At 37.1% G+C, this 27,278-nt stretch overlaps 1 protein-coding gene and 1 long non-coding RNA gene across 5 annotated transcripts; one reads left to right on the top strand and one right to left on the bottom strand.

The window, feature by feature from the left end:
• The first annotated feature begins 18,959 nt into the window (after nt 1-18,959).
• On the top strand, nt 18,960-19,987 carry LOC149143348 (uncharacterized). Of its 4 annotated transcripts, XR_016264422.1 has the most exons (4): nt 18,960-19,124; nt 19,235-19,303; nt 19,389-19,428; nt 19,510-19,978. It is a non-coding gene; the product is annotated as an uncharacterized LOC149143348 (long non-coding RNA). The 4 variants fall into 4 exon arrangements; XR_016264421.1 differs by having other exon boundaries at nt 18,960-19,303; XR_016264424.1 differs by having other exon boundaries at nt 18,963-19,303; nt 19,394-19,428; nt 19,510-19,976.
• Nucleotides 19,988-21,104: 1,117 nt separating this feature from the next.
• On the bottom strand, nt 21,105-24,303 carry LOC149143349 (uncharacterized). The gene is made up of 2 exons (XM_089451782.1): nt 23,775-24,303; nt 21,105-23,683 (listed from the first exon to the last, which is right to left on the bottom strand). Exons 1-2 carry the CDS (start codon nt 24,301-24,303, stop codon nt 21,105-21,107), a joined length of 3,108 nt encoding a protein of 1,035 aa, XP_089307908.1.
• Nucleotides 24,304-27,278: the final 2,975 nt, after the last annotated feature.

Genomic DNA, 27,278 nt, shown 5'->3' on the forward strand with positions numbered 1-27,278 from the left:
AATGGAGATGGTTTGATATGGTTTCGAGTGCTTATGCGACTTTTAATATGGATTTAAAATTTTCTGCTCTTTTGCACCCTTTTGACAACCAATTTTTTTTTTTTTGCAGTGAGTGACAATAGGATGAAAGCATCCACTATATCCAACACAATTACAACAGATATCTCCACAAATCAATTGGATAGACCCTTTTTCAGGTGGGATTGGAATTCCAATCACTATGTCCCATTTATGTAGCCATACCATTTGCAGCTACTCAGGTAGATTCGTCTCATGTCCAAGCTGAAACTTACACGGCTAAGAGCTTCATTAAGCGCATTCAGATCATCCTCTAGTAGGTCCATGACATATTGGACAAAGCCAATCAGAGAAAATTTTAAGAACCCCCCCTAAATTTATAAATATAATAAATGGGCGAATCTCCATGGTATATAGGAAAAATGGAAGGCGATTTTATCAATAATATAATATGTATATATAATTTTTTGGCGAATCTCTCACCAGGCATGGCGAATATTTTACTCAATTATAAAATCTTGTAAGATCTTGGCGAGTCTTTCACTAAATAATAAAACTTTGTAAAGTCCTAGTGAATCTTAGCATAGGCTACATGCTCGTTTAATTCCCCCATTTAAATAGGCTACATTCCAGGTGAATACCATGGGTCAATACCATGTGCCATTTTGGTGAAGACCATGGGTCAATACCATGTGCCATTTTTATTTTTATTAATTTTAATATTAGGGTTAATAATGGTTTTTTGCATGGTATTAATAACAATCTAGTCCATGGTATTTGTCCCATAGTATTTTTGCCATAGGTTTCACCTAAATATAACCCATTTTTTGAGTGTTGGTAAATATAAGGTGACTTATGGAGTAAATATAAAAAAATGTTTTATTTGTTTACCATACCTCTCCTTTATTTATATTTTTATTAATTTACCATACCTCTTTTACAAATATGGTATTTGGCCCATAGGATTCACTTAAATAAAACCTCTTTCTTGAGCCTTCATAAATAGAACGAGGGTTATGGACTAAATATAAAAACATACGTCTAGTTTATTTATATTTTTATTTATTTACCATACCTTTTGAGTAAGTATAAAAAGACGTTTTATTTATTTACCATACTTCCACTTTACTTATATTTTTATTTGTTTACACCCTTACATGTATATAAGGTGACTTATGGAGTAAATATAAAAAATGTTTTATTTATTTACCATACCTCTCATTTATTTATATTTTTATTAATTTACCATACCTCTTTTATAAATATGGTATTTGGCCCATAGGATTCACTTAAATAAAACCTATTTGTTTACACCCTTACATGTATATAAGGTGACTTATGGAGTAAATATAAAAAATGTTTTATTTATTTACCATACCTCTCATTTATTTATATTTTTATTAATTTACCATACCTCTTTTATAAATATGGTATTTGGCCCATAGGATTCACTTAAATAAAACCTATTCTTGAAAATGGGCGAATGGATTCACTTAAATAAAACCTATTCTTGAAAATGGGCGAATGGAAGTTTGTAAGTCCTAATTTCAAGGGCTAAATTTACCTTTTTTACCCTCTCCCTTAAAATAAGGTGGGCTATTTGAGGTGATTTGTAAAAATGTACTATGATACAAAATATTCGCCCACTAAAAATTTAAAACCCCTTAATTTCGCCAAAGGGCGAACATTCGCCCCTAAAATTATCCTTGAAGCCAATGCTAAGTAAAAGCAGTGTCATGGTCAACATCGAGTGCCACACAAGTTATAGGTGCACGACAATGTTTAGTTACAATTACAGAAGGAGTGTCTCGTTGGAGCACACCGCAAGCTTCGCTCGCTCCAATATGGGCCTTACACCATCACTAAGGTTGGTGGAGACAATGATTTTGAGCTCAACATTCCCCCATTCCTTGGCCTACACCTGGTGTTCAATGTGGACCACCTTTGACCATACTTTCCACCGTTATTGGACTCATCAGAAATTGCAAAACACCTCATACTAACAAAGCTAAACCAGACTGCAAGGAACAAGCCACAACTTATCGGATCATGGACACACATATCAAGAGCACTCGCCAGCAGAAGATCCAATTGTATCGGGTTTTCAAAGTTGGCTAACTCTTGCACCAAGGCAAGTGGCTCACTAGGGACCAAGTTCAGCAAAAGTTTCTCCCTGTCATGGAGGCACTCAACATAGCGGGGACCATTTATTCCTAAGGGGGGAGGACTAATCCAGGTGGCTATTGGTGGCCACCCAACTATTCCATTTGGACCCTTGTCATTGTTTCTTTTTAGTTTCCTTAATTGCAGCATAACTTACTATTTTTGTCAATTTTTTGGGTCCTAAACTTCCAGAGTCGTGTTGAGGGACTAAAATATGTTTTTAGGGAAAATATAGAGATCGAAAAAGTGTCAACTTTGTTTAACTATTTTTTTCCAGCCTCCTCTTTAATATATTCTACATGAGGTATTATGATAGTCAAATAGAGATCGTATGCCATAGTTACGACCCTAGGAAGCTGACATTCCAACTTACCCCAACGGGGCCCACAATCTTTTGTCGCTTCATCTCTAGTGTTAGGTTTTTGGATGTTTAGGGTTTCTCATTGTTTCTTAATGATAAAAATTCCACCGACCCTCATTGTAACACAGTTCAAAGGCATCTAGCCGCCACATATCTTCTAAAATACAAGCTACCGTTGCCCGAGCTAGTTTATTTCCATTCTGTATGTAAGCATATTTTAGTTCTTTGATAATAATGAAATGAAGTTTTATTTTTGTTGCATCTCAATGTTTATGTTTGTATCTGTATTATGTTGTGTTCCTGTATAAGTCTGGATCACACAATTGGAATTGAGAGTGGAGGATGTTGCAACATGAAGCCATGTGTAAGGACATGGATTTGTAGCTACAAAGTGGGAGCTCAAGTCACTTTGCAACAACAAATTTAGATTATGGACATATGATGCACTTAGGACAATGCATTAATTAAGGGGGGGAGGAATATAATACCCATGCCCTTTTGTGGTGATCAAAATAAATGTATAATGATATTAGGCTAGTGAGATAGATGTATATTACGGTTAGGCTGGTGAACCAGAGTTATTTTATGGCATGTATGCCTATGCATTTGTGTTATATATTTTGAGGCCAACTTCATCAACATAATCATCAGAATACCTATATGAAATTGTGTATACACGCGTGCGCATGCCCACACACACACACACATGCCTAGAGGCATATTGATGATTATGATGATGACTAATATGATTATGATGACTTGTCAGGTGATGGTTTGGACTTTTGTTTGTGAACAACCAGTTGGTGAGAATTGAGCTTGGGTTATGATACTAGTTGGGAGTTGTTTCAGTTTGTGGCCAGGAGGGTGCCTAAATAGCCCCATAACAACATCATTGTTGGGTTAGCACCTTGGAAGTTAATGGTATGGAGGGTGCCTGAAGCCCTAGAACAACATGATTTTTGGGTTGGCACCTTGGCCATGGAGGTATGGTTGTTTCGAGTTTACTAATGCTTATGGAGTTGTATCCCTCACTCGGTGGTGACCCATGGTTGAAATCCATGAACCATGTTATCTATGACATGGTGAAATGTGGAGAACCCGTAGTCAATCAGTTTATTTTTCAAAGATAATTTTAACATTTTACGTGTCACATTGTTTATATAATTTATGTTGAAACCCTAGTTATCATATTTATGTACAAATGTTTATAATGTTGATAATTCCAATGTGCATTTTAATTATGTGCCTTATTTACTATACATGTTATTTATTTGTGCATAATGATGTGTTTTATGTTTAATAATGCTTTTCTGTAATAATTGTTAATAACTATGTGGCCTCTCTAAGCCACGTGGAACACCAAATCTACGTGGGCCCCATGTGTCCCTATCACCACCACTTTCCATCCAACACCATTTTCTTTTGTCACCATGGAGTAGAACACCCTCCATACTCTTTACCATGGAGTGGGCTATGCAAATAACACATTTTATATTATTTTATTATAAAAATATGTACATCACTTACATCTTATTTACAATCATAGCCCTCTGGCCACATAACCAAAACTTACATATATGCTTGGGCACATTGGCCCCAAAATATAAAACACATGCACAAACACATATATAGATATAGAGGATTGCAAAATGACTTTGGCTTCGGCTCACTAGCCTAATATCAAGATACATATATTTACATCATAAATTGGTAGGTATATTACATAAGAAGTCAACAATTTTAGGCCATAATTTTTGGTGCTAGATCTTGGACCATATGGGATAACTCTGAAATTTATTGTGCTTAGTCTCTCTATGGTAATTTTCCTTTTGAATACTCTCACCATGTCTAGGCAATATGGTGGATAACACATAAAGTTGATAATTTTTTACTAAGATGTTTACCACGTCGCTTTTGGTATAGTGTATTGATTTTAGTGTTTGTGGAGTGCATAAAGGCTACATGAGATAAATGTATAATGATATTAGGCTAGTGAGATAGATGTAAATTACAGTTAGGCTGGTGAACCAAAGTTATTTTATGGCTTGTTTGCCTATGCATTTATGTCATATATTTTGGGGCCAACGTCATCAACATAATCATTAGGATACCTGTAGGCAAGTGTGTATACACACACGCGCACGCACACACACAAGCACACATGACTAGAGGCATCTTAATGATTATGATGATGACTAATATGATTATGATTACTTATCAAATGATGATTTGGACTTTTGGTCTTGAACAACCAGTTGGTGAGAAATGAGCTTGGGTTATGATACCAGTTGGGAGTTGTTTCAGTTTGTGGCCAAGAGGGTGCTTGAAAATCCCCATAGCAACATGACTGTTGGGTTAGTACCTTGAAATTTGATGGTATGGAGGGTGCCTAAAGCCTTGGAACAACATGATTTTTGGGTTGGCAGCTTGGCCATAGAGGTATGGCCTGTGGAGTTGTAGCCCTCGCTCGGGAGTAACCCATGGTTGAAATCCATGAACCATGTGATCTATGGCAAGGTGAAATGTGGAGAACCCGTAGTCAGTTGATTTATTTTTTAAAGATAATTTTTATATTTTATGTGTCACATTGTTTATATAGTTTATGTTGAAACCCTAGTTATGAGATTTATGTACAAATGTTTATAATGTTTATAATTCCGATGCACATTTTATTTATGTGCCTTATTTACTATACATGTTATTTATTTGTGCATAATGATGTGTTTTATGTTTAATAATGTATTTCCATATTAATTGCCAATCAATGTGTGGCCTCTCCCATCCATGTGGAACACCGAAGACACGTGGACCCCAGGTGTCCCTATCACCACCAATTTCCATCCAACACTGTTTCCTTTTGTCACCATGGAGCTGCACACCCTCGATACTCTTTACCATGGAGTGGGCTCTACAGCTAACATATTTTATATTATTTTATTATAAAAATATGTACATCAATTACATCTTATTTACAATCCTAGCCCTCTAGCCACATAAGCAAAACTGACATATATTCTTGGCCACATTGGCCCCAAAATATAAAACAAACGCACGTGCATGCACACACACACACACACATATAGAGAGAGGCTTGCAAAATGACTCCATTTCTGACTCACTAGCCTAATATCAAGGTACATATATTTACATTATAAATTGGTATGGTTATTACATAAGAAGTCAACAATTTTAGGCCATAATTTTTGGTGCTAGATCTTGGACCATATGGGATAACTCTGAAATTTATTATGCTTAGTATCTCTATGATAATTTTCCTTTTGAATAATCTCACCAAGTCTAGGAAATATGGTAGATAACACATAAAGTTGATAATTTTTTACTAAGATGTTTACCATGTCGCTTTTGGCATAGTGCATTGATTTTAGTGTTTGTGGAGTGCATAAATCTGATTATACTATCATATGCATTGATTTTCATGTTTATATAGGGAATAAAGGCTGAATGAAAAATGTTTTCTTAGAATTTTTTTTTGTAAGCATGGTAAGACTACATCTTCATCATGTCCAACTTCTCACCCCAATCGGGTGATATCACAATATTTTAACCCAAGACTTTTGGTTCAGTGAGACTTCATTTCCAGGTCCATTTCCAATTGAGCTATCCGAAGCGGACCTTCATTTCTACGACCATTGCCAATTGAGTTACCCCAAGAAGATGCTTAGAATTTTGAAACAATTGATTGGATAGAATTGTACAGAAATCATTACACTTGGCAAAGCAATTTAGTAGTAATACAATGAATAACTAATCAATTAAATACTAGTCTCAAGTCATTACAAAGAACTAAAGGAAAATTCTTACACATGCTCCAGAATTTTAATTACGAAGAAAAAGGTTGCATAATTCCCACATCTCTAACTATAGAGGCCTAGTGGAGAGAATTTTAATTGAAAGGTTAAGTCCCACTTCTCTCTTTTCAATTGAGTTTATCTTGGGTAGTTGGAGGAATGATTATTATCCCTCACATCTAGGTTCAATTCCAACAAGTGTCATGTTGAGCTTGTATCGAGTATGTTCTCGTAATGACTTCAAGTTTTGTTGTTGGATGACCTTGAGTCCTAAAAAATATATAAACCTTGCATATGGGATGGAAGGTGGGGTGCTTGGATGCATGGGAAAAAAAGGTCCCACTTCTCCAACTTCAAATAAAAAGTTCACATGAGCTCGAAATTCCAAGTTTATCAAGTCAAAACCCAAAGGAAGAAACAATCTCTTGAAATTCCTACTACATCCCTAGGTGTTAGAGTTCTCAATGGATGATATTTCCTAATTCTATATAAATATTATTTATGGTGGTCATCTTATATCAGTGTCATGAGTGGGGTTCTTCCTGAAGACTCATGAAGACATGAGGATTCATATTAGAGAAAGAAACTATTAATATTGGAAAGAAAAAGAGATAGGTTGAGTAAATCAACGTTGAGGATAGATTGACTAAATCAATATGTTATCTATTAGTGGTCTATACATCTTATTAATTTATTAATATTGACATTATTAATCACTCAACATTATTAACTCATTACTATTTGTTTTATTATTCATACAAATTTTAAGGTGGTCTTCTTGATAATGGTGTTTCAATTATAAATGATATTTAGTAAATTTCTAAGAATCAAATGCATTTAAAACACATATACATAATAATAATGATATAAAATTTTGATATTACCACATGTTATCTTTATATCTACTAAATAGAAAGAGAGGTCAAATCCCTTAAAATGCACTTTTGTAATCCCTATCTCTACTTAATAAATATAATTTTTTTGCAACAATTTGGGCTTTATAAATGTCAATTATGTACAATATAAAAATACCAAATAAAAATTTAAAGAAAAAAATCTTACCATCAAGACAATCCTATCTCATGTTACTTAATATGAGTGTAACACATATTACAATAGCAAATATTAACGAAAAAAAACTTTAGAAATACCAAACCTTAACCATGCTATAATATTTATTAAACCTTCAGATATTATTTCGTGTATGCATTGGAATTATAAATGGACCTGACAGTCTCCACACTATAGTTTTAATGGCATTCTTAAGGAAAATAAATTCAGCAGTACAACACATAATACATGTTTCTTATGCATTTAATATTACAGTGCCCGACACTAGATTGATCTGGTAGCTCGAGACACCTGGCGTGGCTTGCTCCCTTAAATCCAACTTTGGCAATTCGATGGTCCTCAGTGCCCATGGTTTAACGTCGTAACCACTCCCTCAACATCCTGCCACAAGTGGATTCATTTGGGTTATGTGATTTCTCTGGTTCTCTGCTCTACAACTGGACCAAGCCTTCACTGCAACAGGGAGGGTTTTAGTCTACCCATTCTTATTTTGATGGAGAGTTGTGCCAAACCCTATCTTGCAGGTACCCTGCAACTTTTTCTTTCCTCCTTGATTTGGATACTTACTTCCAGCTTCCAACTCTATTTCGAAAGTGCCCAGACACGTTACTCTACTCATTCAGTCCACTGTGCAGGGAATGCATGTTTCCGTCAGCTTACCCATCCAGATGAAGATGAATTTGGAGATCATCGAGCTCGAGGAGGTAATAATAGTTATAGCAGGGTTTGTTTTTTGTTTTCCATTTTTCCTAATTCGAACTGTTGCTAACTTGAAATAGTGGTTTCTGGCGTAGGTGGCCTTCAAAATTCCGATACTACCTTTTCTCAGGTATATTATAGTTCCTTTGAGTACTAATTTAAGTTTAATGTTAAGGGTTCTATTTTAATGTTGTTCTCTGTGCATTTGCAAGTATCAAGCTTTGCTGAAACCATCCTCTTGTGGACGTGATGGCTCAAATGCTTCCTCATTATTCATGGTTACCGTCTTCTTGTTTTTAGGTTGGTTTCATTACTTAAACCAATCGTGGTTTGTCTTTCTCAAATATTTTCGTGTATAAAGAGGCTATGATTGTAACCGCTCCACTGGATGCTACCCTAGATTTTCTGGGTGAAAGCGTGTATTTAGGAAGATGCTACAAGCTGGCCATAGTTTTCATTTGAATACTTTGTGTTTAAAAAGGGTTTTGGGTACTTGGCGAACCGAGTTGTTCCAAGTTCTTCACGGCATAATTATATGTAGATTTAGCCTTGCCAAGGGTTTGACATTGGTTTATTTCCGAAGGGTATGTAATTTTGGTTTGTAAGTATTTCGAGGGTTTGAATATAGTGTCGATGAACACATTTATCTTTTCATGGTTTAAATGCTCTTATGATTTTTTTCGGTTTCTGATATGGAAGCTTGTATGTTTCGGTTTCAATGGACTCTACACAACCTGTACATGGATTTATTGTTTTGGTCTGTTTAAGTTATATATATATATATATATATATATATATATATGGACTGTGATAAATCGTTTTATTGGAATTGGCCGAGTATTACTTCAACCCTTGAATTTGATAATGAGTGTTCTCCTTACAGTTAATAAATTTAGAAGAAATAACTATGCCCTTAGCATTTGAAAGTTTCCATATATGTAGACTTAATTCTTCGTTATTGTCACTGTTAAGAAAGAATTATGCTAGGTTGTTACTTAAGATTGCTCACATGTTTTATAAAGGTGTATTGCATAGGGTAGGCCAATGCATATGCAAAATATTAACAATGCTCTATCTTAGCATTTAGGCTATTCTCGGTTGAACATATTGTTAACAGTTCTCTGTTTAAAGATTTATATATATCGGCTCTCTGTTCTCTGTGTAATGGGAACAATTCTCTATTTAGATATAGCTTAATTCTTTGCCTAAATACATAAGTTGTTCTACATTCAGAATAATAATAATTCTCTGGTTAAATATGTAAGCTATTTCTTACTAGCTTAAAATACAAAACATACAGTTTCAGATTAACTAGCATAAGCACAATCCTGTTATTATCCATCAATCACTGTAGAATCATTTTCTTCAATGATCACTAAGTTAAAGGGTTTGATTACTTATTTGTTCACCGCCTTATAGTTATGTAGTTCCTTTCCAGGGAGGTCTCGCCACCCAGCCATGAGTCTCGAAATTACTTCTATACTCTTCCCCGAGCTCTTCCTCTAAATAGTAAAATGAGTCTATTGCAATCAGGTATCTTGGGCATCGAGACTCATGGTCCAGCCTCATGTCACATACCTCTCTAACTGTACTCAAGGTTTTCCCACTGGTTTATTGCTCCCAAGTCAAGGAATTCTGGGTAGCAATTCCCTGCTCCCTTCACCCATCTAATATTCTTTTCTTTTTGTCTTCTCCAACCCCCTAGGCCTTCCTTGAATTCCTCCTTTGAGGAGACAGATGAGTAACCACTTTTAACTGTCTCAGGAGGTTAACAATTGTTTCTTTCAGTTCTTGTCAAAATACTTTAACTCTTAATTATTCATTAATCAAATAGTAAAATATGTTCTGGCCTTCCAGCCATAGTTCTTTAATATTCTGTGTCAAGTATTTGAGGACAAAGTAAAAATATAAAGTAATAAGTAAAACATGGTAGCCAATTTAAATGTCTATGCAACATGGTGTGTTACATCTTCCCCCCCGTGAGGAACACAATCCTTGGTGTTCTTCATTATTTATGGAAATAACGCCAGATAAGCTTTCCACATAAAATCCTCTTCTTCCCACGTGGCCTCTTTTGGTCCAAAGTGCTTCCATTGCACTTTAACCTGGGTGATGGATCGTTTCCGCAAGGTGGCTTATCTCCGACCAAGAATACAAAGAGGTTCTTCCAAAAACTCTCCTTCCGGTTCGACCTGCACATTTTACAACCTGTTGTCAGAAATTTTTCAAAACAACAAATTATACATTATTTTTTCTATTAACTTATTACCTGTAGATTTTCCGAGTTAATTATATGTTGAGGGTCGTACACATACTTTTTTAACAAGGAGAAATGGAAGACATTGTGGGCCCAGATATGGCTTGGTAATGTGAGTTGGTACACTACAGGTCCAACCCGTTCCAAAACTTGAAAAGGTCCACAGTACCAGGGTGCTAACTTAGCACAACCACTCCATTCCAAAGTGATTTTCGAGGCTTTACTCTCAAGTACATATGCCCTCTACTTGAAATTCTCTATATGTTCTTTTTTTTTAGCATAAACCTTTTGTCTATCCTAGGCAGCGTTTAAATTCTGACGGATTTTCTTAAATGTCTCTTCCATCTCAGCTAACTTGTCAAGACCAGATGTTAGTCTATTGACAGGACTATTCCAATCTATGGGCACCATGCACTTTCTTCCAGATTACACCTCAAAGGGGCTCATGCCCAATGACTCGTGGCATCTGTTATTATAAGCAAACTCCACTAAATGGAGGTAATCTTCCCACTTATGCAGCTATTGCATCACAACATTCTTAACATATCATCCAGAATTTGATTCACTTGCTCCGTCTGACCATCCGTCTGCGGGTGGTATGCGGTGCTAAATTGAATTTGCGTACCCAATCCAGAAAAGAGTGTTTTCCAAAAAGTGGATGTAAATTTTACATCCCTATCAGAAATTACCACCTTCGATATTCTGTGCAATCAGAAAATTTCCCTCATAAATATGTATGCAATTTCAATAGTTTTGTAAGTGGATTTTACCAGTATGAATGAGTGGTTTTTCTTAGCTTGTTAACCACCACCATAATTGAGTCGTGCTACTTCTTGGTACGACGTAAACTAGTGATGAAGTCCAGAGTAATTGTCTCCCATTTCCACTCAGGAATGGGCAATGGTTGCAGTAGTCTAGCGGGATGTTGGTGCTCTGCCTTCACCAACATGCTATAATATTTATTAAACCTTCAGATATTATTTCGTGTATGCATTGGAATTATAAATGGACCTGAAAGTCTCCACACTATAGTTTTAATGGCATTCTTAAGGAAATTAAATTCGACAGTACAACACATAATACATGTTTCTTATGCATTTAATATTACAGTGTCCGACACTAGATTGATCTGGTAGCTCGAGACACCTGGCGTGGCTTGCTCCCTTCAATCCAACTTTGGCGATTTGATGGTCCTCAGTGCCCAGGGTTTAACGTCGTAACCACTCCCTCAACATCCTGCCACAAGTGGATTCATTTGGGTTATGTGATTTCTCTTGTTCTCTGCTCTACAACTGGACCAAGCCTTCATTGCAACAGGGAGGGTTTTAATCTACCCATTCTTATTTTCATGGAGAGCTATGCCAAACCCTATCTTGCAGGTACCCTGCAACTTTTTCTTTCCTCCTTGATTTGGGTACTTTCTTCCAGCTTCCAACTGTATTTTGAAAGTGCCCAGACAGGTTACTCTACTCATTTAGTCCATTTTGCAGGGAATGCATGTTTCCGTCAGCTTACCCATCCATATGAATATGAATTTGGAGATCATCGAGCTCGAGGAGGTAATAAAAGTTATAGCAGAGTTTGTTTTTTGTTTTTCATTTTTCCTAATTCGAACTGTTGCTAACTTGAAATAGTGGTTTCTGGCGTAGGTGGCCTTCAAAATTCCGATACTACCTTTTCTCAGGTATATTATAGTTCCTTTGAGTACTAATTTAAGTTTAATGTTAAGGGTTCTATTTTAATGTTGTTCTCTGTGCATTTGCAAGTATCAAGCTTTGCCGAAACCATCCTCTTGTGGACGTGCTGGGCTCAAATGCTTCCTCATTATTCATGGTTACCGTCTTCTTGTTTTTAGGTTGGTTTCATTACTTAAACCAATCGTGGTTTGTCTTTCCCAAATATTTTCGTGTATAAAGTGGCTATGATTGTAACCACTCAACTGGATGCTACCCTAGATTTTCTAGGTGAAAGCATGTATTTAGGAAGATGCTACAAGCTGGCCATAGTTTGCATTTGAATACTTTGTGTTTAAAAAGGGTTTTGGGTACTCGGCGAACCGAGTTGTTCCAAGTTCTTCACGGCATAATTATATGTAGATTTAACCTTTCCAAGGGTTTGACTTTGGTTTATTTCCGAAGGGTATGCAATTTTGGTTTGTAAGTAATTCGAGTGTTTGAATATAGTGTCGATGAACACATTTATCTTTTCATGGTTTAAATGCTCTTATGATTTTTTTCGGTTTCTGATATGGAAGCTTGTAGGTTTCGGTTTCAATGGACTCTACACAACTTGTACATGGATTTATTGTTTTGGTATGTTTAAGTTATATATATATATATATATATATATATATGGACTGTGATAACTCGTTTTATTGGAATTGACCGAGTATTACTTCGACCCCTGAATTTGATAATGAGTGTTCTCCTTACAGTTAATAAATTTAGAAGAACTAACTGTGCTCTTAGCATTTGACAGTTTCCATATATGTAAATTTAATTCTCCGTTATTGTGACTGTTAAGAAAGAATTATGCTAGGTTGTTACTTAAGATTGTCACATGTTTTATAAAGGTGTATTGCATACAGTAGGCCAATGCATATGCATAATATTAACAATGCTCTGTCTCAGCATTTAGGCTATTCTCGGTTGAACATATTGTTAACAGTTCTCTGTTTAAAGATTTATATATATCTGCTCTTTGTTCTCTGTGTAATAGGAACAATTCTCTATTTAGATATAGCTTAATTCTTTGCCTAAATACATAAGTTGTTCTACATTCAGACTAATAATAATTCTCTGGTTAAATATGTAAGTTATTTCTTACTAGCTTAAAATACAAAACAAACAGTTTAAACTTAACTAGCATAAACAAAATCCTTTTATTATCCATCAATCACTGTAGAATCATTTTATTCAATGATCACTAACTTAAAGGGTTTGATTACTTATTTGTTCACCGCCTTATAATTATGTAGCTCCTTTCCAGGGAGGTCTCGCCACCCAGCCATGAGTCTCGAAATTACTTCTAGACTCTTCCCTGAGCTCTTCCTCTAAATAGTAAAATGAGTCTATTGCACTCAGGTATCTTGGGCATCGAGACTCATGGTCCAACCTCATGTCACATACCTCTCTAACTGTACTCAAGGTTTTCCCACTGGTTTATTGCACCCAACTCAAGGAATTCTGGGTAGCAATTCCCTGCTCCCTTCACCCATCTAATATTCTTTTCTTTTTGTCTTCTCCAACCCCCTAGGCCTTCCTTGAATTCCTCTTTTGAGGAGACAGATGAGTAACCACTTTTAACTGTCTCAGGAGGTTAACAATTGTTTCTTTCAGTTCTTGTCAAAATACTTTAACTCTTAATTATTCATTAATCAAATAGTAAAATATGTTCTGGCCTTCCAGCCATAGTTCTTTAATATTCCATGTCAAGTATTTGATGACAAAATAAAAATATAAAGTAATAAGTAAAACATGGTAGCCAAATTAAATGTCTATGCAACATGGGGTGTTACATCTTCCCCCCCTGTGAGGAACACAATTCTTGGTGTTCTTCCTAATTTATGGAAATAACGCCAGATAAGCTTTCCACATAAAATCCTCTTCTTCCCACGTGGCCTCTTTTGGGCCAAAGTGCTTCCATTGCACTTTAACCTGGGTGATGGATTGTTTCCGCAAGGTGGCTTATCTCCGACCAAGAATACAAAGAGGTTCTTCCAGAAACTCTCCTTCCGATTCGACCTGCACATTTTACAACCTGTTGTTAGAATTTTTTCAAAACAACAAATTATACATTATTTTTCTATTAACTTATTACCTGTAGATTTTCCGAGTTAATTATATGCTGAGGGTCGTACACATACTTTTTTAACAAGGAGAAATGGAAGACATTGTGGGCCCGGATATGGCTTGGTAATGTGAGTTTGTACACTACAGGTCCAACCCGTTCCAAAACTTGAAAAGGTCCACAGTACCAGGGTGCTAACTTAGCACAACCACTCCATTCCAAAGTGATTTTTCGAGGCTTTACTATCAAGTACATATGCCCTCTACTTGAAATTCTCTATATGTTCTTTTTTTTAGCATAAACCTTTTGTCTATCCTGGGCAGCGTTTAAATTCTAACGGATTTTCTTAACTGTCTCTTCCATCTTGGCTAACTTGTCAAGACCAGATGTTAGTCTATTGACAGGACTATTCCAATCTATGGGCACCATGCACTTTCTTCCAGATTACACCTCAAAGGGGCTCATGCCCAATGACTCGTGGCATCTGTTATTATAAGCAAACTCCACTAAATGGAGGTAATCTTCCCACTTATGCAGCTGTTGCATCACAACATTCTTAACATATCATCCAAAATTTGATTCACTTGCTCCGTCTGACCATCTGTCTGCGGGTGGTATGCAGTGCTAAATTGAATTTGGGTACCCAATCCAGAAAAGAGTGTTTTCCAAAAAGTGGATGTAAATTTTACATCCCTATCAGAAATTACCACCTTCGATATTCTGTGCAATCAGAAAATTTCCCTCATAAATATGTCTGCAATTTCAATAGTTTTGTAAGTGGATTTTACCAGTATGAAATGAGTGGTTTTTCTTAGCTTGTCAACCACCACCATAATTGAGTCGTGCTACTTCTTGGTGCGAGGTAAACTAGTGATGAAGTCCAGAGTAATTGTCTCCCATTTCCACTCAGGAATGGGCAATGGTTGTAGTAGTCTAGCGGGATGTTGATGCTCTGCCTTCACCAACAGACACTCCAAACATTTAGATAGGCACTCAGTGATATATTTTCTTAAACCTAGCCAGAAATAACCTTTCCTAATGGCAGAAAGTAATTTTTGGTACCTTGGGTGGGCAACATAAGGTTTCCTGTGAAATTCATCCAATATCAATTGTTTGACAGAATTTTGATTAGGAACATAAATTCGGTTTCTGAAAGTTAGCATTTTATCCAGATTTATACCATATTCAGATTTCCCCCCTTCCTTTGGGCCTCAATTGCCTGTTGCCAAAGAAAGGCATACTCTGGATCCTTAAGGGATGCTTCCTTAATTATATCAGGGAGGTTTGATCGTACCTGACTGAATTGCACTTCATAAATACAATGCAATTTTCTACTTAATGCGTCGGCTATCCTATTTTCCTTTCCCTTAAGGTGCTTCACTTCAAAGGCAAATTCGCTCAAAAATGTTGTCCATCTGCTCTGTCGGGCATTTAAGCTGGATTGGTTAAAGAAATTTGTAAGACTACTATGATCTGTTAATAGCATAAATTTATTTCCCAATAAGTAGTGTCGCCACATTTTAAGTGCATGCACTACTGCCGTTAATTCAAGATCGTAGGTAGAATATCGCTGCTCATATTCTTTCAATTTGTGGGATTCATAAGCTATAACTTTCACTTCTGGGTCTGCTACTTTTAGTACAGGTGCAGTAGTAAGTAATTGTTTTAATCATTCAAAGCTTTGCTGGCATTCAGTTGTCCATCAGAAAGTTCACCCTTTTTCTATAATGAGGTCATAAGAAAGGAAATTTTTTAGAATCCTTTAATGAACCGATGGTAATAACCAGCTAAGCCCAAGAATGATCTAATATCAACAACATTCTTCGGGGTGGCCCATTCCATAATAGTTTTAATCTTTTCCGGATCCACCGCTATACCCTCTGCTGATATGACATGACCCAGATACTGTATCTAGATTTTGTAGAAGTCACACTTTCTATACTTAGCGTATAACTGATTGTCCCACAGAGTTTGCAACACCATTCTCAAATGATTTTCATGCTCCACCTAATTCTTAGAGTAAATCAATATGTCGTCAATAAAAATCAGCACAAACTTATCTAAGTATGGCTGGAAAATACCGTGCATCAGACTCATAAAAGTAGCTGGGGCATTTGTAAGGCCGAAGGGTAATACTATGAACTCGTAATGACCATAACGAGTTCGAAATGCAGTTTTACAAATATCTTCTTCCTTTATCCTTATTTGATGGTAGTCGGACCTTAGATCAATTTTTTAGAACACACTAGCTCCTTGAACTTGATCAAATAAATCATCAATGCGTGGTAAAGGGTATTTTTTTTTATAGTCAGTTTATTCAACTGACGATAATCAATGCATAGCCTTAAAGTTCTGTCCTTTTTCTGTATGAACAGTATGGGAGCTCCCTAGGGGGACACATTGGGGCAAATTTAACCTTTATCAAGTAGTTCATGAAGCTGCATTTTGAGTTCTATTAACTCAAGTATGCTCATGCGATAAGGAGTTCTGGAAACATGAGTTGCACCAGGGACTAATTCAATTGTAAAATCAATATCACGTTTAGGTGGTAATCTAGGAATGGATTCAGGAAACACATCAACAAAGTCTTGAATGACAAGAATATTTTCCAAGGAGGTCATTTTACTCTTGGAATTTGTGTATCCTACTTGGACAACATAAATCTGACAACCCTTCCTAATGCATTTCCCCAGTTGGCTAGCAGTAATAGGACACAACTTAATATTTTTCTTGATTCCTTATATTTCCTTGCTCTGCCCCGACTTAGTAAGGTAACTAACAAATTTTTCCTTGCAATCAACTAAGGACCAACGTCCTTCCAACCAATCCATCCCTATCAGTACATCATACGAACCCAAAGGGAGTATATTTAGATCAACATAAATTGGTTGTCCTGAAATAGTTACAGGACAACACTCTGTTTTTGCAGTTACCCTTCTCTTTGCCCCTGTGGCTAGTTGAACTAACCAAGGTTTTTGAAACCTACTTCTTTGCAGTTGGCATCTCTCTACAACCTTAGGACTAACATAGCTTAGGCTAGCACCCGGATCAAACAAAATAGAGACAGGTTGATTAGCGATCATACCTTCACACTCAATCATGGTGGGTTGGTACTCTGCTTGATGGTCATCAAGTGCAACATTAATTTTGGGCATACTCCTTGCCACCTCCCCAACCATGGAAGCTTCTTGCATATTTGAAAGTTGTTCTGTTTTGGCCCTATGTGGGAAGTTTTTGTAATAATGGGGTTCTCCACATCCCCAACATTGCAGGGGCTGTTTCTGTTGCTGATCATTAACAGGTTTATTAATCCCCTCCGACTGTCTATTTTCAATGGATGCTGGGACCTTTGATTGATTCCTTGCTGGAAATTTACTGAAGGGTCTTTGTTGTACATTCCTTCCATTAGTAGTTTTTGTTTGTCTGTTTGGGGGTAAATTTCTCCCCCTCCGACCCAATCCTCCTTTTGATCCCTCACTCTTCTGTTTCATTTGTTGATAACATATATAGGCTTTTCGCACTGCATCATCCATTGTTCTTGGGTAATCAAATTCCAACTTTTCCTTCATAAAGTTGGGTAGGCTATTAATAAAACGTTGAATCTTCGCCTTTTCTAACTACATATATAGTACATACTGTAATAGGGAGGTAAATCGTTTCACATATTCATCTATGGTCAAGGCTCCCAACCTTAAATCATGGAACTCCTTTGTTTTTTCATCATAATAACGCTCAGTTAAGTATTTATCCTTAAAATGCTTTTGAAATTCTTTCCATGTAACTTGCTCTTCGTCAAATTTTCTCACAATTGTGACTTCCTCCCACCAAAGGGTGGCCTTACTTCTTAATTGATAACTGCTAGTCATGCCTTAAGTTTACCATTGTAGTCATAAATATGAAAGTATTTACTCATGTCAATTAACCATGCTTTCGCTGCTTCCTCGGACTCTCCTTCAAAGAGTGATCGTTTTATCTTTTTAAATCCCCCTTGTAACTCCAATTTCTGTGTTTTTGTTTTCCTTGGTCGGAAAAATTATCAAAACATCCTTCTTCATCTTCCTCATGTCTTTCTCCCAACTCAACATTATTTTCCCTTGGTGGACCATTGTGGTTTTCTCCCCATTACCAACACTGGGGTCTAGACCCCGTTGATTCTGTCAATTGGAATTTTTTTTAAGGATTCTCTCTTTCTCTTGCCACAACCGTTCATTATCTGTCCTCAAGTTTATCATCTCAGCATGTAATTGTTGAACAGTTTCAAGTACGGCAACATTGGCTTGTCGAGATTCTTCTCCTAGTTGTATCCACATGTTAAGGTTGGCCCCTACATAAGTTACTTCTGCCTGGTTCAGTGGTCTAAGACCCCTTTGCACTTTGCTCCTTAGTGTTGATCTCTGTGTTCACATTCACATTTACTTAGTTGTTTATAATCTCATTGTGCGAACTTAGCTCTAATACCACTTGAAACCATATTATAATAAAAAAATATTAACTAAAAGAACTTTACAAATACCAAACCTTAACCATGCGAAAATATTTATTAAACCTTCAGATATTATTTCGTGTATGCATTGGAATTAAAAATGGACCTGACAGTCTCCACACTCTAGTTTTAATGGAATTCTTAAGGAAAATAAATTCTGCAGTACAACACATAATACATGCTGCTTATCCATTTAATATTACAGTGTCGGACACCAGAAGGATCTGGCAGCTTGAGACACCTGGCGTGGCTTGCTCCCTTCGATCTGGCTTTGGCGATCTGACGGTCCTCGACGCTCTGGGTTTAAATTCGTAACTGCTCCCTCAACATCATGCCACAAGTGGATTCATTTGGGTTATGTGATTTCTTCAGTTCTCTGCTCTGCAACAGGACCAAGCCTTCACTGCAACAGGGAGGGTTTTAGTCTGCCCATTCTTATTTTGATGGAGAGCTACGTTAAATCCTATCTTGCAGGTACCCTGCAAATTTTTCTTTCCTCCTTGATTTGGATACTTTCTTCCAGCTTCCAACTCTACTTCGAAAGTGCCCAGACAAGTTACTCTGCTCTTCGGTCCATTGTGTAGAGAATGCATGTTTCTGCCGGCTTACCTATCCCGATGAAGATGAATTCAGAGATCATTGAGCTCGAGGAGGTAATAACAGTTATAGCAGGGTTTGTTTTTGGTTTTCCATTTTTCCTAATTCGAAGAACTGCTAACTCGAAATATGGGTTTCTAGCGCAGGCGGCCTTCAACATTCCAATATTGCCTTTTCTTAGGTATCTTATAGTTCCTCTGAGTACTAATTTAATTTTAATGTTAAGGGTTCTCTTTTAATGTTGTTCTCTGTGCATTTGCAGCTATCAAGCTTTGCCGAAACCATCCTCTTGTGGACGTGATGGGCTCAAATGATTCCTCATTATTCATGGTTACCGTCTTCTTGTTTTCAGGTTGGTCTCATTGCCGAAGCCAATGGCGGTTTGTCTTTCTCAAATGTTTTCGTGTCTAAAGAAGCTATAAAGAAGCTATGCTTGTAACCACTCCACTGGATGCTACCCTGGCTTTTCTAAGTGAAAGCGTGTATTTACGCATAGCCTACAAGCTGGTCATAGTTTGCATTTGAATATTTTGTGTTTAAAAAGGGTTTTGGGTACTCGGCGAACTGATTTGTTCGAAGTTCTTTACGACATAATTATATGTAGATTTGGTCTTGCCGAGGGTTTGACTTTGGTTTATTTCCGAAGGGTTTTTAATTTTGGTTTGTAAGTATTTCGAGGGTTTGAATACAGTGTCGATGAACGCACTTAACTTTTCATGGTTTAACGCTCTTTTGATTTTGTTCGGCTTTCGATATCGAAGCTTGTCTGTTTCGGTTTCAATGGACTCTACAAAGCCTGTACATGGATTTATTGTTTTCGTTTGGTTAAGTTATGAATATATATATATATATATATATATATATATGTGCACTGTGATAACTCTTTTTACTGGAATTGGCCGAGTATTACTTCGACCCTTGAATTTGATAATGAGTGCTCTCCTTACAGTTCATAAATCTAGAAGAACTAACTCTGCTTTTAGCATTTGACAGTTTCCATATATGTAAATTTAATTCTCCTTTATTGTGACATAAATTTAGAAGAACTAACTGTGCTCTTAGCATTTCACAGTTTCCATATATGTAAATTTAATTCTCCTTTATTGTGACTGTTAAGAAAGAATTATGCTAGGCTGTTACTTAAGATTGTCACACGTTTTATAAATGTGTACTGCATACAATAGGCCAATGCATATGCATAATATTAACAATGCTTCGTCTCAATGCACAGAAACCGTTTCACTACCGTCATCAGTCTTCATAGTCAGACTTTTATTGTGACATAAATTTAGAAGAACGAACTGTGCTCTTAGCATTTCACAGTTTCCATATATGTAAATTTAATTCTCCGTTATTGTGACTGTTAAGAAAGAATTACGCTAGGCTGTTTCTTAAGATTGTCACACGTTTTATAAATGTGTACTGCATACAATAGGCCAATGCATATGCATAATATTAACAATGCTTCGTCTCAATGCACAGAAACTGTTTCACTGCTGTCATCAGTCTTCATAGTCAGACTTCAAGTCTCTTCACAGTTCTTCATACAAAACTGGACTTAAATCACAGGTTAAAACAACACTGGTTTACTAAATATTAACATTATCAGAAATACAACAAGAGAGAGGATACACTGATTATCTTCATTACACCTTGCAGTTAGGTTCCCTGAATACATAGTGGAAGAAAACAGATAAGAATTAGGTTCTTACCTCTCTTTAATACTTAAAGTTGTTCACTCTGCAATACGAAAAGATTAGAGTCTCCTATTATTTGTAGGAATATATGCTATTTTCTTTTCTTATATTATGGATTTCAATTCTCTTTATTTATAAACCACCTTACAGGCGATATTCCTCACTCATCCTCGGCTGTAGAATGCACATGGCTTCTCTCTGTGCTACCAGAAACAAGTTCAGATTCAAATGTCTTCGATGGCAGCATCTCGTACATCCTTGATCCAGGGACTGATATCTTACTTGATATTAATCTCAATGCCTGACTCAGCGCATGCTTATTCCATCTTTGCTGGATGAAAATCACAATTGCAAGCACCATAGCAGTCACTGGAATAGAAATATCTCCAAACTTAGAATAGAAATCTGAGGCAGGATTTGCAAAGGAAGATTTGAAAACTCGACTTGCATATTCATATCCATCTGTATAGTAAGGATTGAAAACTGGAGATCTAAAGTAATCATAGATGTGAGGAAGGAGCCGCAGAACAGTGATACCAATGTAATATAGTTTCCTAAGTGGTTTTCCTTCGAAATGCCAAAGAATGTTACCGATAATTTGAGGAAGCAGGAAGAAATCCTGTACCAGACCCACATACTCCTGAAGTTCAGTCTCCCAGTCAACTTGGTTGTGTACATGGCTTGCTGAATACTGAATTGGGCGGCTACTGGTCTTCATATTATGAACAATCAGCACAATTAAAAAACCCATAGCATGTATAGCAGAAGAAATGGAAAGCACTCGTTTATCACTTGGTACTCTCCATGGCTCTGAAGTACTCCTTGTCAGCAAACGAATACGAGATTTCCAAACCTTTTGGCACAATCTTAGTGTCAATAGACATGCAATGAACAGTAGCAGTTTAACCATGTACTCAATCTTGTCAGACCCTTGTCTCTGAATCGAATAGAAAATATAATTGTCCTGGGCTTCAGATTTCGTACTCTCGAACAAGGCATCTGCACCTGTTATGAGAGGAATACTATATCCGATGGCCTGAAGTCCCAGCATGACAAGAGAGATGTACGGAGATACTTCTGTCTTCTCTCGACTGTAGAATAACTGGCTTACAATGCACCCAATCATCATGGATAGTGTCAATATACGCAACCCGCCTTCGACAGTTTTGCGAGAGATAATCTCTTCTGTCTGACTCCAATATAGAATGGGAAGAGTCTCGATTTTGATCTGCTTGAAAAAAAGTCGGTCGACAACAGCTCGTTGGCTTTTCACAGAAAGCTTCACAGTTGGATTTCTGAACCACCTGGCATTTGTAGGTGGATATTCCACGTTCACTTCAATGAGGCAATCAAAACCATCCTGCAGATCCCCTGTTTCATGCAAAACTCTCCACCATGGAGCTCGAAAATCCCTTCGAACATCCCTGCATCCTATAAGGTGCATTTTACCCACTCTTGGATCATAGAGACCCTCAAGAAAAAGATTTGAAAGGTTTCCTTCCATTTTCAGCTGTGCAGCAACTTTCAAGGACTTCTCCTGCTCTGGTCCTTTTGAATGAGGCGATTCCGGAACCTCCTCAGATATGAAAGAAAAGTTTGAGCCGTTGTCCCAACCAACTCCCACAATTTCCTCAATGGCTATAACATCCAAGTCTATGAAACTCCTGACAAAGTTCCCTCTGGAAAGCAGGTCAAAAATACCCTGTGAATGCACTGAGAGATCCTTGCCTAGATCAGAGAATTTCTGTCTTGTTCTACCCAGTTTTTTCTGGGGATACTTCAAGAATGATTTGCCAAAACCTCCACTCGTATTTCTCTCCATCTGGGCCAATTTGGTCTTGTTGTATTCATACGACATATTGTTTACCACATCCCGTGGCAAATATCGATGATGTATAAGCTCAAATGACAGAGGATAAAAGGGGTTTGCAGTTTTCTCAATGCTACCAGCAATTACACTTCTTTGTTTTAATGAAAGTGAAAGGGGGATGTACATACAGATTCGAGAATTACAGGCACCGCTATTCTTGATGGATCCAAGGCATCCCACCATACACAACTGACCAGAAGATGAGTTCCATTTTCCCTCTGCAGTCAATGTTAAGCCATTAAGCCCTGTTCTTTCACATGCCAAATACTGATCCTGTGAAGGAGGCACAGCTCGAAAAACCGCACTAACATTTGCAATACTTGAATTAGATAGCTCTGTACACATCAAACGCTGCACACAAAGCTTTATGTTATCAAAACCGCCCTTAGGTTCATGCAATTTATTATCCATAATGAAAGGGCCCAACTTGTTACAATAAGCATCTGTGCCACTACAATTCCAAGAGGGAACCACATCCAAAATCTGACCATCCATCAGTTGCTTTACAGCTGAACAAAATTGCTTCCCTCGGTATACTTCAATACCTTTTGACTGGAATTTATCTGGATATTGGTGAGGAGCACAAGCCTTTGCCACCAGGCTGTCAGAATCAAATTCATAATTCGAATCAGTAGCCAACTGCGAAGAGATGTCAATTTCATCAAAATAGATTGAACTAGAGTGTCGATTGAGGCTTCTGAGTGTTCCTCGAATCTCCCTGCTAGTCAGAGAAAGCTTGCTTGGATAGCGCAATTGCAGCAAAATTCTATCATCTGCTAACAGAGTGGGGGACTGTAATTCTGATTTATTTAACCAATCCCAAGGATCTACAGCACTCTTCCCAGTTCCCACGGGAGGGTAGATGGGTACTGCCCAACATACACAACACTCGTTCTTCTTTTGAGTTTTTTGATTCTTCAAAGTAGACTCCTTCGAGCTGAATGGTAAGAGAAGTGAAACCAGGACGAATCCTAAAATCTTTGCGTCCGCGTCTGCGTCTGATGCCTCGACTTGTGGATATGGCCAACTTTAAAATACCGCTCACATTCAGCATTTTGCTAGAGACCTTCTTTTGATCCACATCTGTAATCCAGAATGAAACCAGATTGATAGGCGAATAGTTTCCGGGGACGGTGTAATTGGACTCAATTTTGGGGACGGTGTAATTGGACTCAATTGTGGTGAATGGCAGAAGAGGAGCAGACCCCTTGTGTTGCTTCCAATCCCCATTTACAAAAGAGAGGTCCTGCTCAATCATATATAACGGGTTCTGCTCTGGATGCAGCTCTGAAGCCTCTGCCAAAACAGGGCTACATTCCTTCTCTATCTCTTTATACCGACTGTAAGTGGACTTGTAGGCTGGTGGATCATCCCATCCTACGGTCACAGCGGTTTCAGAAGTGTAGAAACTGGCAAGGCAATAAACAGAGAAGGAGGAAGTCGCAGCCAGTACCCATATCCCAAAGAGAGCTTGGAAATAGGCTCCCATGTTTTTTTTACAGTGAAATCACAATTGTCCTTCAAACGGATTCAGAATTTTCAGCTTGATACTGCAAATCGAAAAACAAAGCACTCTTTTCGAAAGCAGCTCCTGTGGAAATCGCAGCCTGCAGGGGAACATGAGCGATGGAAGTGCAAATATGTTATATTACACATATGTAAAAAACATCATTCAGAGAGGGAGGGGGCAGTCTATGTTTTTTATTTTCTTTTCCTTTTTTTTCTCTATCGTGAAACTTCTTGGAAGACGCTGCGAAAGCCAAATTGTCAACGAACACGCGCCGTAAGGATAGCACGGGCTACCTAACTGAAGACCGATGACTCGCAAATTTTAACACATTCTTATCAAATTTTAAGCAAATCTAAAACTTATAATAAATAAACTACAACTTTAAAATTGTTAAATTTAAATAATTTATATATTTTAAAAAAATTTCAAAATATTAAATTCATTTCAATATTTAAAAATTATAATTAATGTAACATTACTATCTTCGAAAAATCTTATAAATCTTATCGTCAAAATCGTCATTGGAAAAAAGACAAAAATGTTATAGTCAAGTCGTCACAAAAAAAGCAGTTTATATAACTAGAGGATGCCCATTGCAAACAATCCAATTGATGTGACATTACTATCTTCTAAAAATCTTATCCTCAAATCGTCATTAAAAAAATATAATACTATCTTCTAAAAATCTTATCCTCAAATTGTCATTAAAAAAAATATAATAATAAAACTGAAGTCTGCCATTTGAACAAAGAAACCCAATTGATGTAACATTAATGTCTTCCAAAGATCTTATCAGAGCATCATGAAAAAATAAAATGAAAAAATAAAAAATATATATAGCTAAAGTATGCCAATTGACGTTAAAAAAACGCCTCATTCTATCATATCAATCCTTCCAAAAAAATTATTCGACGTGCAAATGGGTCATTGATAATGTGACTTTCGAAATATATAATTAAAGTATGTTGATTGAAAAAATAAAAAATATATATAGCTAAAGTATGCCGATTGACGTTAAAAAAACGCCTCATTCTATCATATCAATCCTTCCAAAAAAATTATTCGACGTGCAAATGGGTCATTGATAATGTGACTTTCGAAATATATAATTAAAGTATGTTGATTGATTTAAAGAGGGTTTTATTTTCTTCGGTGTTTAAATATTTGGAGGTTTAAGTATGGGGGATTTACGCAGTGCATTATATTAGATATCATTTTTGGGATTCAACTGCGTTAAGTAAGTCATTCAAACGTATGACCATTTCCATGAGAGGTAGTCGTAACTGACTAATTTCTCATGATTTTTGAATAGTTCACTTAGCACTCATTGCATCGGGTGATGCTCACAGGGGTGAAGAAGTGGGATTGAAACTAGTGAAAGTTTCACTCATACGTCTATAGTGTAGGAGGATACAAATAATATGAATGCAACTCTCACTACCAACTCTAGTCTCTGGGGTTTTGGTGTTGGAATCGATTTGCAAATAGTCCCACCTGTGTTCAAATTTCTGGAGGTGTTACCCACACACCCGTAGTGTAGGAGGATACAAGCAATATGAATGCAAATCCCATCAACAACTTTGGTCTCTGGAGTTTTGGTGTTTGGAATCAATTGGCAAGTAGTCCCACCCGTGTTCAAATCTGTGGAGGTGTTACCCATACGTCCGTAGTGTAGGAGGATACAAGCAATATGAATGCAAGTCCCACTACCAACTCTGACCTTTGGAGTTTTAATGTTTCGAATTGATTTGCAAGTAGTCCCACCTGTGTTCAAATCATAGTTTTAAGACTCCGACTCCGACTCCGACTCGGCCGAGGATCGACTCTGACTCCGACTCCGAAACGGTAATGACTCGACCGGCTCGATTTCAATGACTCGGTCATTGTAAAAAATACATTAAATATTTATTTTTTTTTATAAAAAAACATAATTTTAAAGATTTTAAACATAATTTTAAAGATTTTCATTCATGTTTCCAAACACACAACATTATAACATAGATGGAAGACAACATATGATCTAAGTAGGCTCATGAACCAATCCATTATATCAAAATGGTACCCAATGGCAATACATAGTCAACTGTCATACATGATCAAAGACTCAAAACAAAAAACACATAACCAAGGAGGCTAGAAATGGCCTCTACAACAAAAGTAAACTGTGACGGTGACCAGACTCCAATACTAGTACTACAGTACTACTGGCTAGTAGCTACTGTCAGAGGAGCCAAGATCATGTCGATCAATCTCTGGATCATCATCATCAGAGTCAGACAGGGGGCCCCATGGCTCCTCCTCCTCATCATCATCTCCAACTGCAATTGTAGAAGTGGTACCACTAGCAGGTTGTGCAACTGCAGCAGATGCAAGCTGAGATAGAGTAGATATGCGGTTGCGCTTCTGTCGTGGCTGAGCAGAGGAAGCACCTACAACTGGAGTCCTTGCTGGCTGTGACACTGAGGCTGGTGGATTGGGATCTGCATTCAACTGAACAGGCTGAAGTTGAACAACATGTCCAAGTTCAACTGATGTCTCCATATCTAAATCTACATCAAGATCCTCATCAGGATCAAACTTTGCTGGACGACTCTCCACTACCCAATCTGATGTTGGATCAATGTCTTCCAACACAATGGGATTTGAATCAGGTCTTTTGTTCAGCAAATGGTTTCATCTGAGCCGAAGGTTGTATTGAACATAAACTAGATCATTTAACTGTTTTTGATCCAAACGGTTTCTCTTCTTTGTGTGAATCCTCTCAAAGACAGAGCAATTGCGCTCACACCTAGATGCACTGCAAGTTTGACTCAAAATACGAATTGCAAACCTTTGCAATTCAGGGCAATGGCCACCAAAGGCCTCCCACCATTGTGCTGCAAAAAACATAGGAGTGTTATGATTTAGCTCAACAAAATTACAAATTATATCTAACTTTCAAATTATAAATGATT

This window comes from Pinus tabuliformis, chromosome X (genome assembly GCF_031772625.1).
Source record: "Pinus tabuliformis cultivar Carrire ecotype Pingquan chromosome X, CPIR1, whole genome shotgun sequence".
Classification (NCBI taxonomy): Eukaryota; Viridiplantae; Streptophyta; class Pinopsida; order Pinales; family Pinaceae; genus Pinus; species Pinus tabuliformis.

What these genes read in the sequence shown, in the direction of transcription:
- LOC149143349 (XM_089451782.1), bottom strand. Translation starts at nt 24,303, where the DNA reads ATGGGAGCCTATTTCCAAGCTCTCTTTGGGATATGGGTACTGGCTGCG. An exon ending in AGATTTTAGGATTCGTCCTG is followed by an intron (nt 23,684 to 23,774) that starts GTTTCACTTCTC and finishes TATGTTGGGCAG; the next exon opens with TACCCATCTACCCTCCCGTG.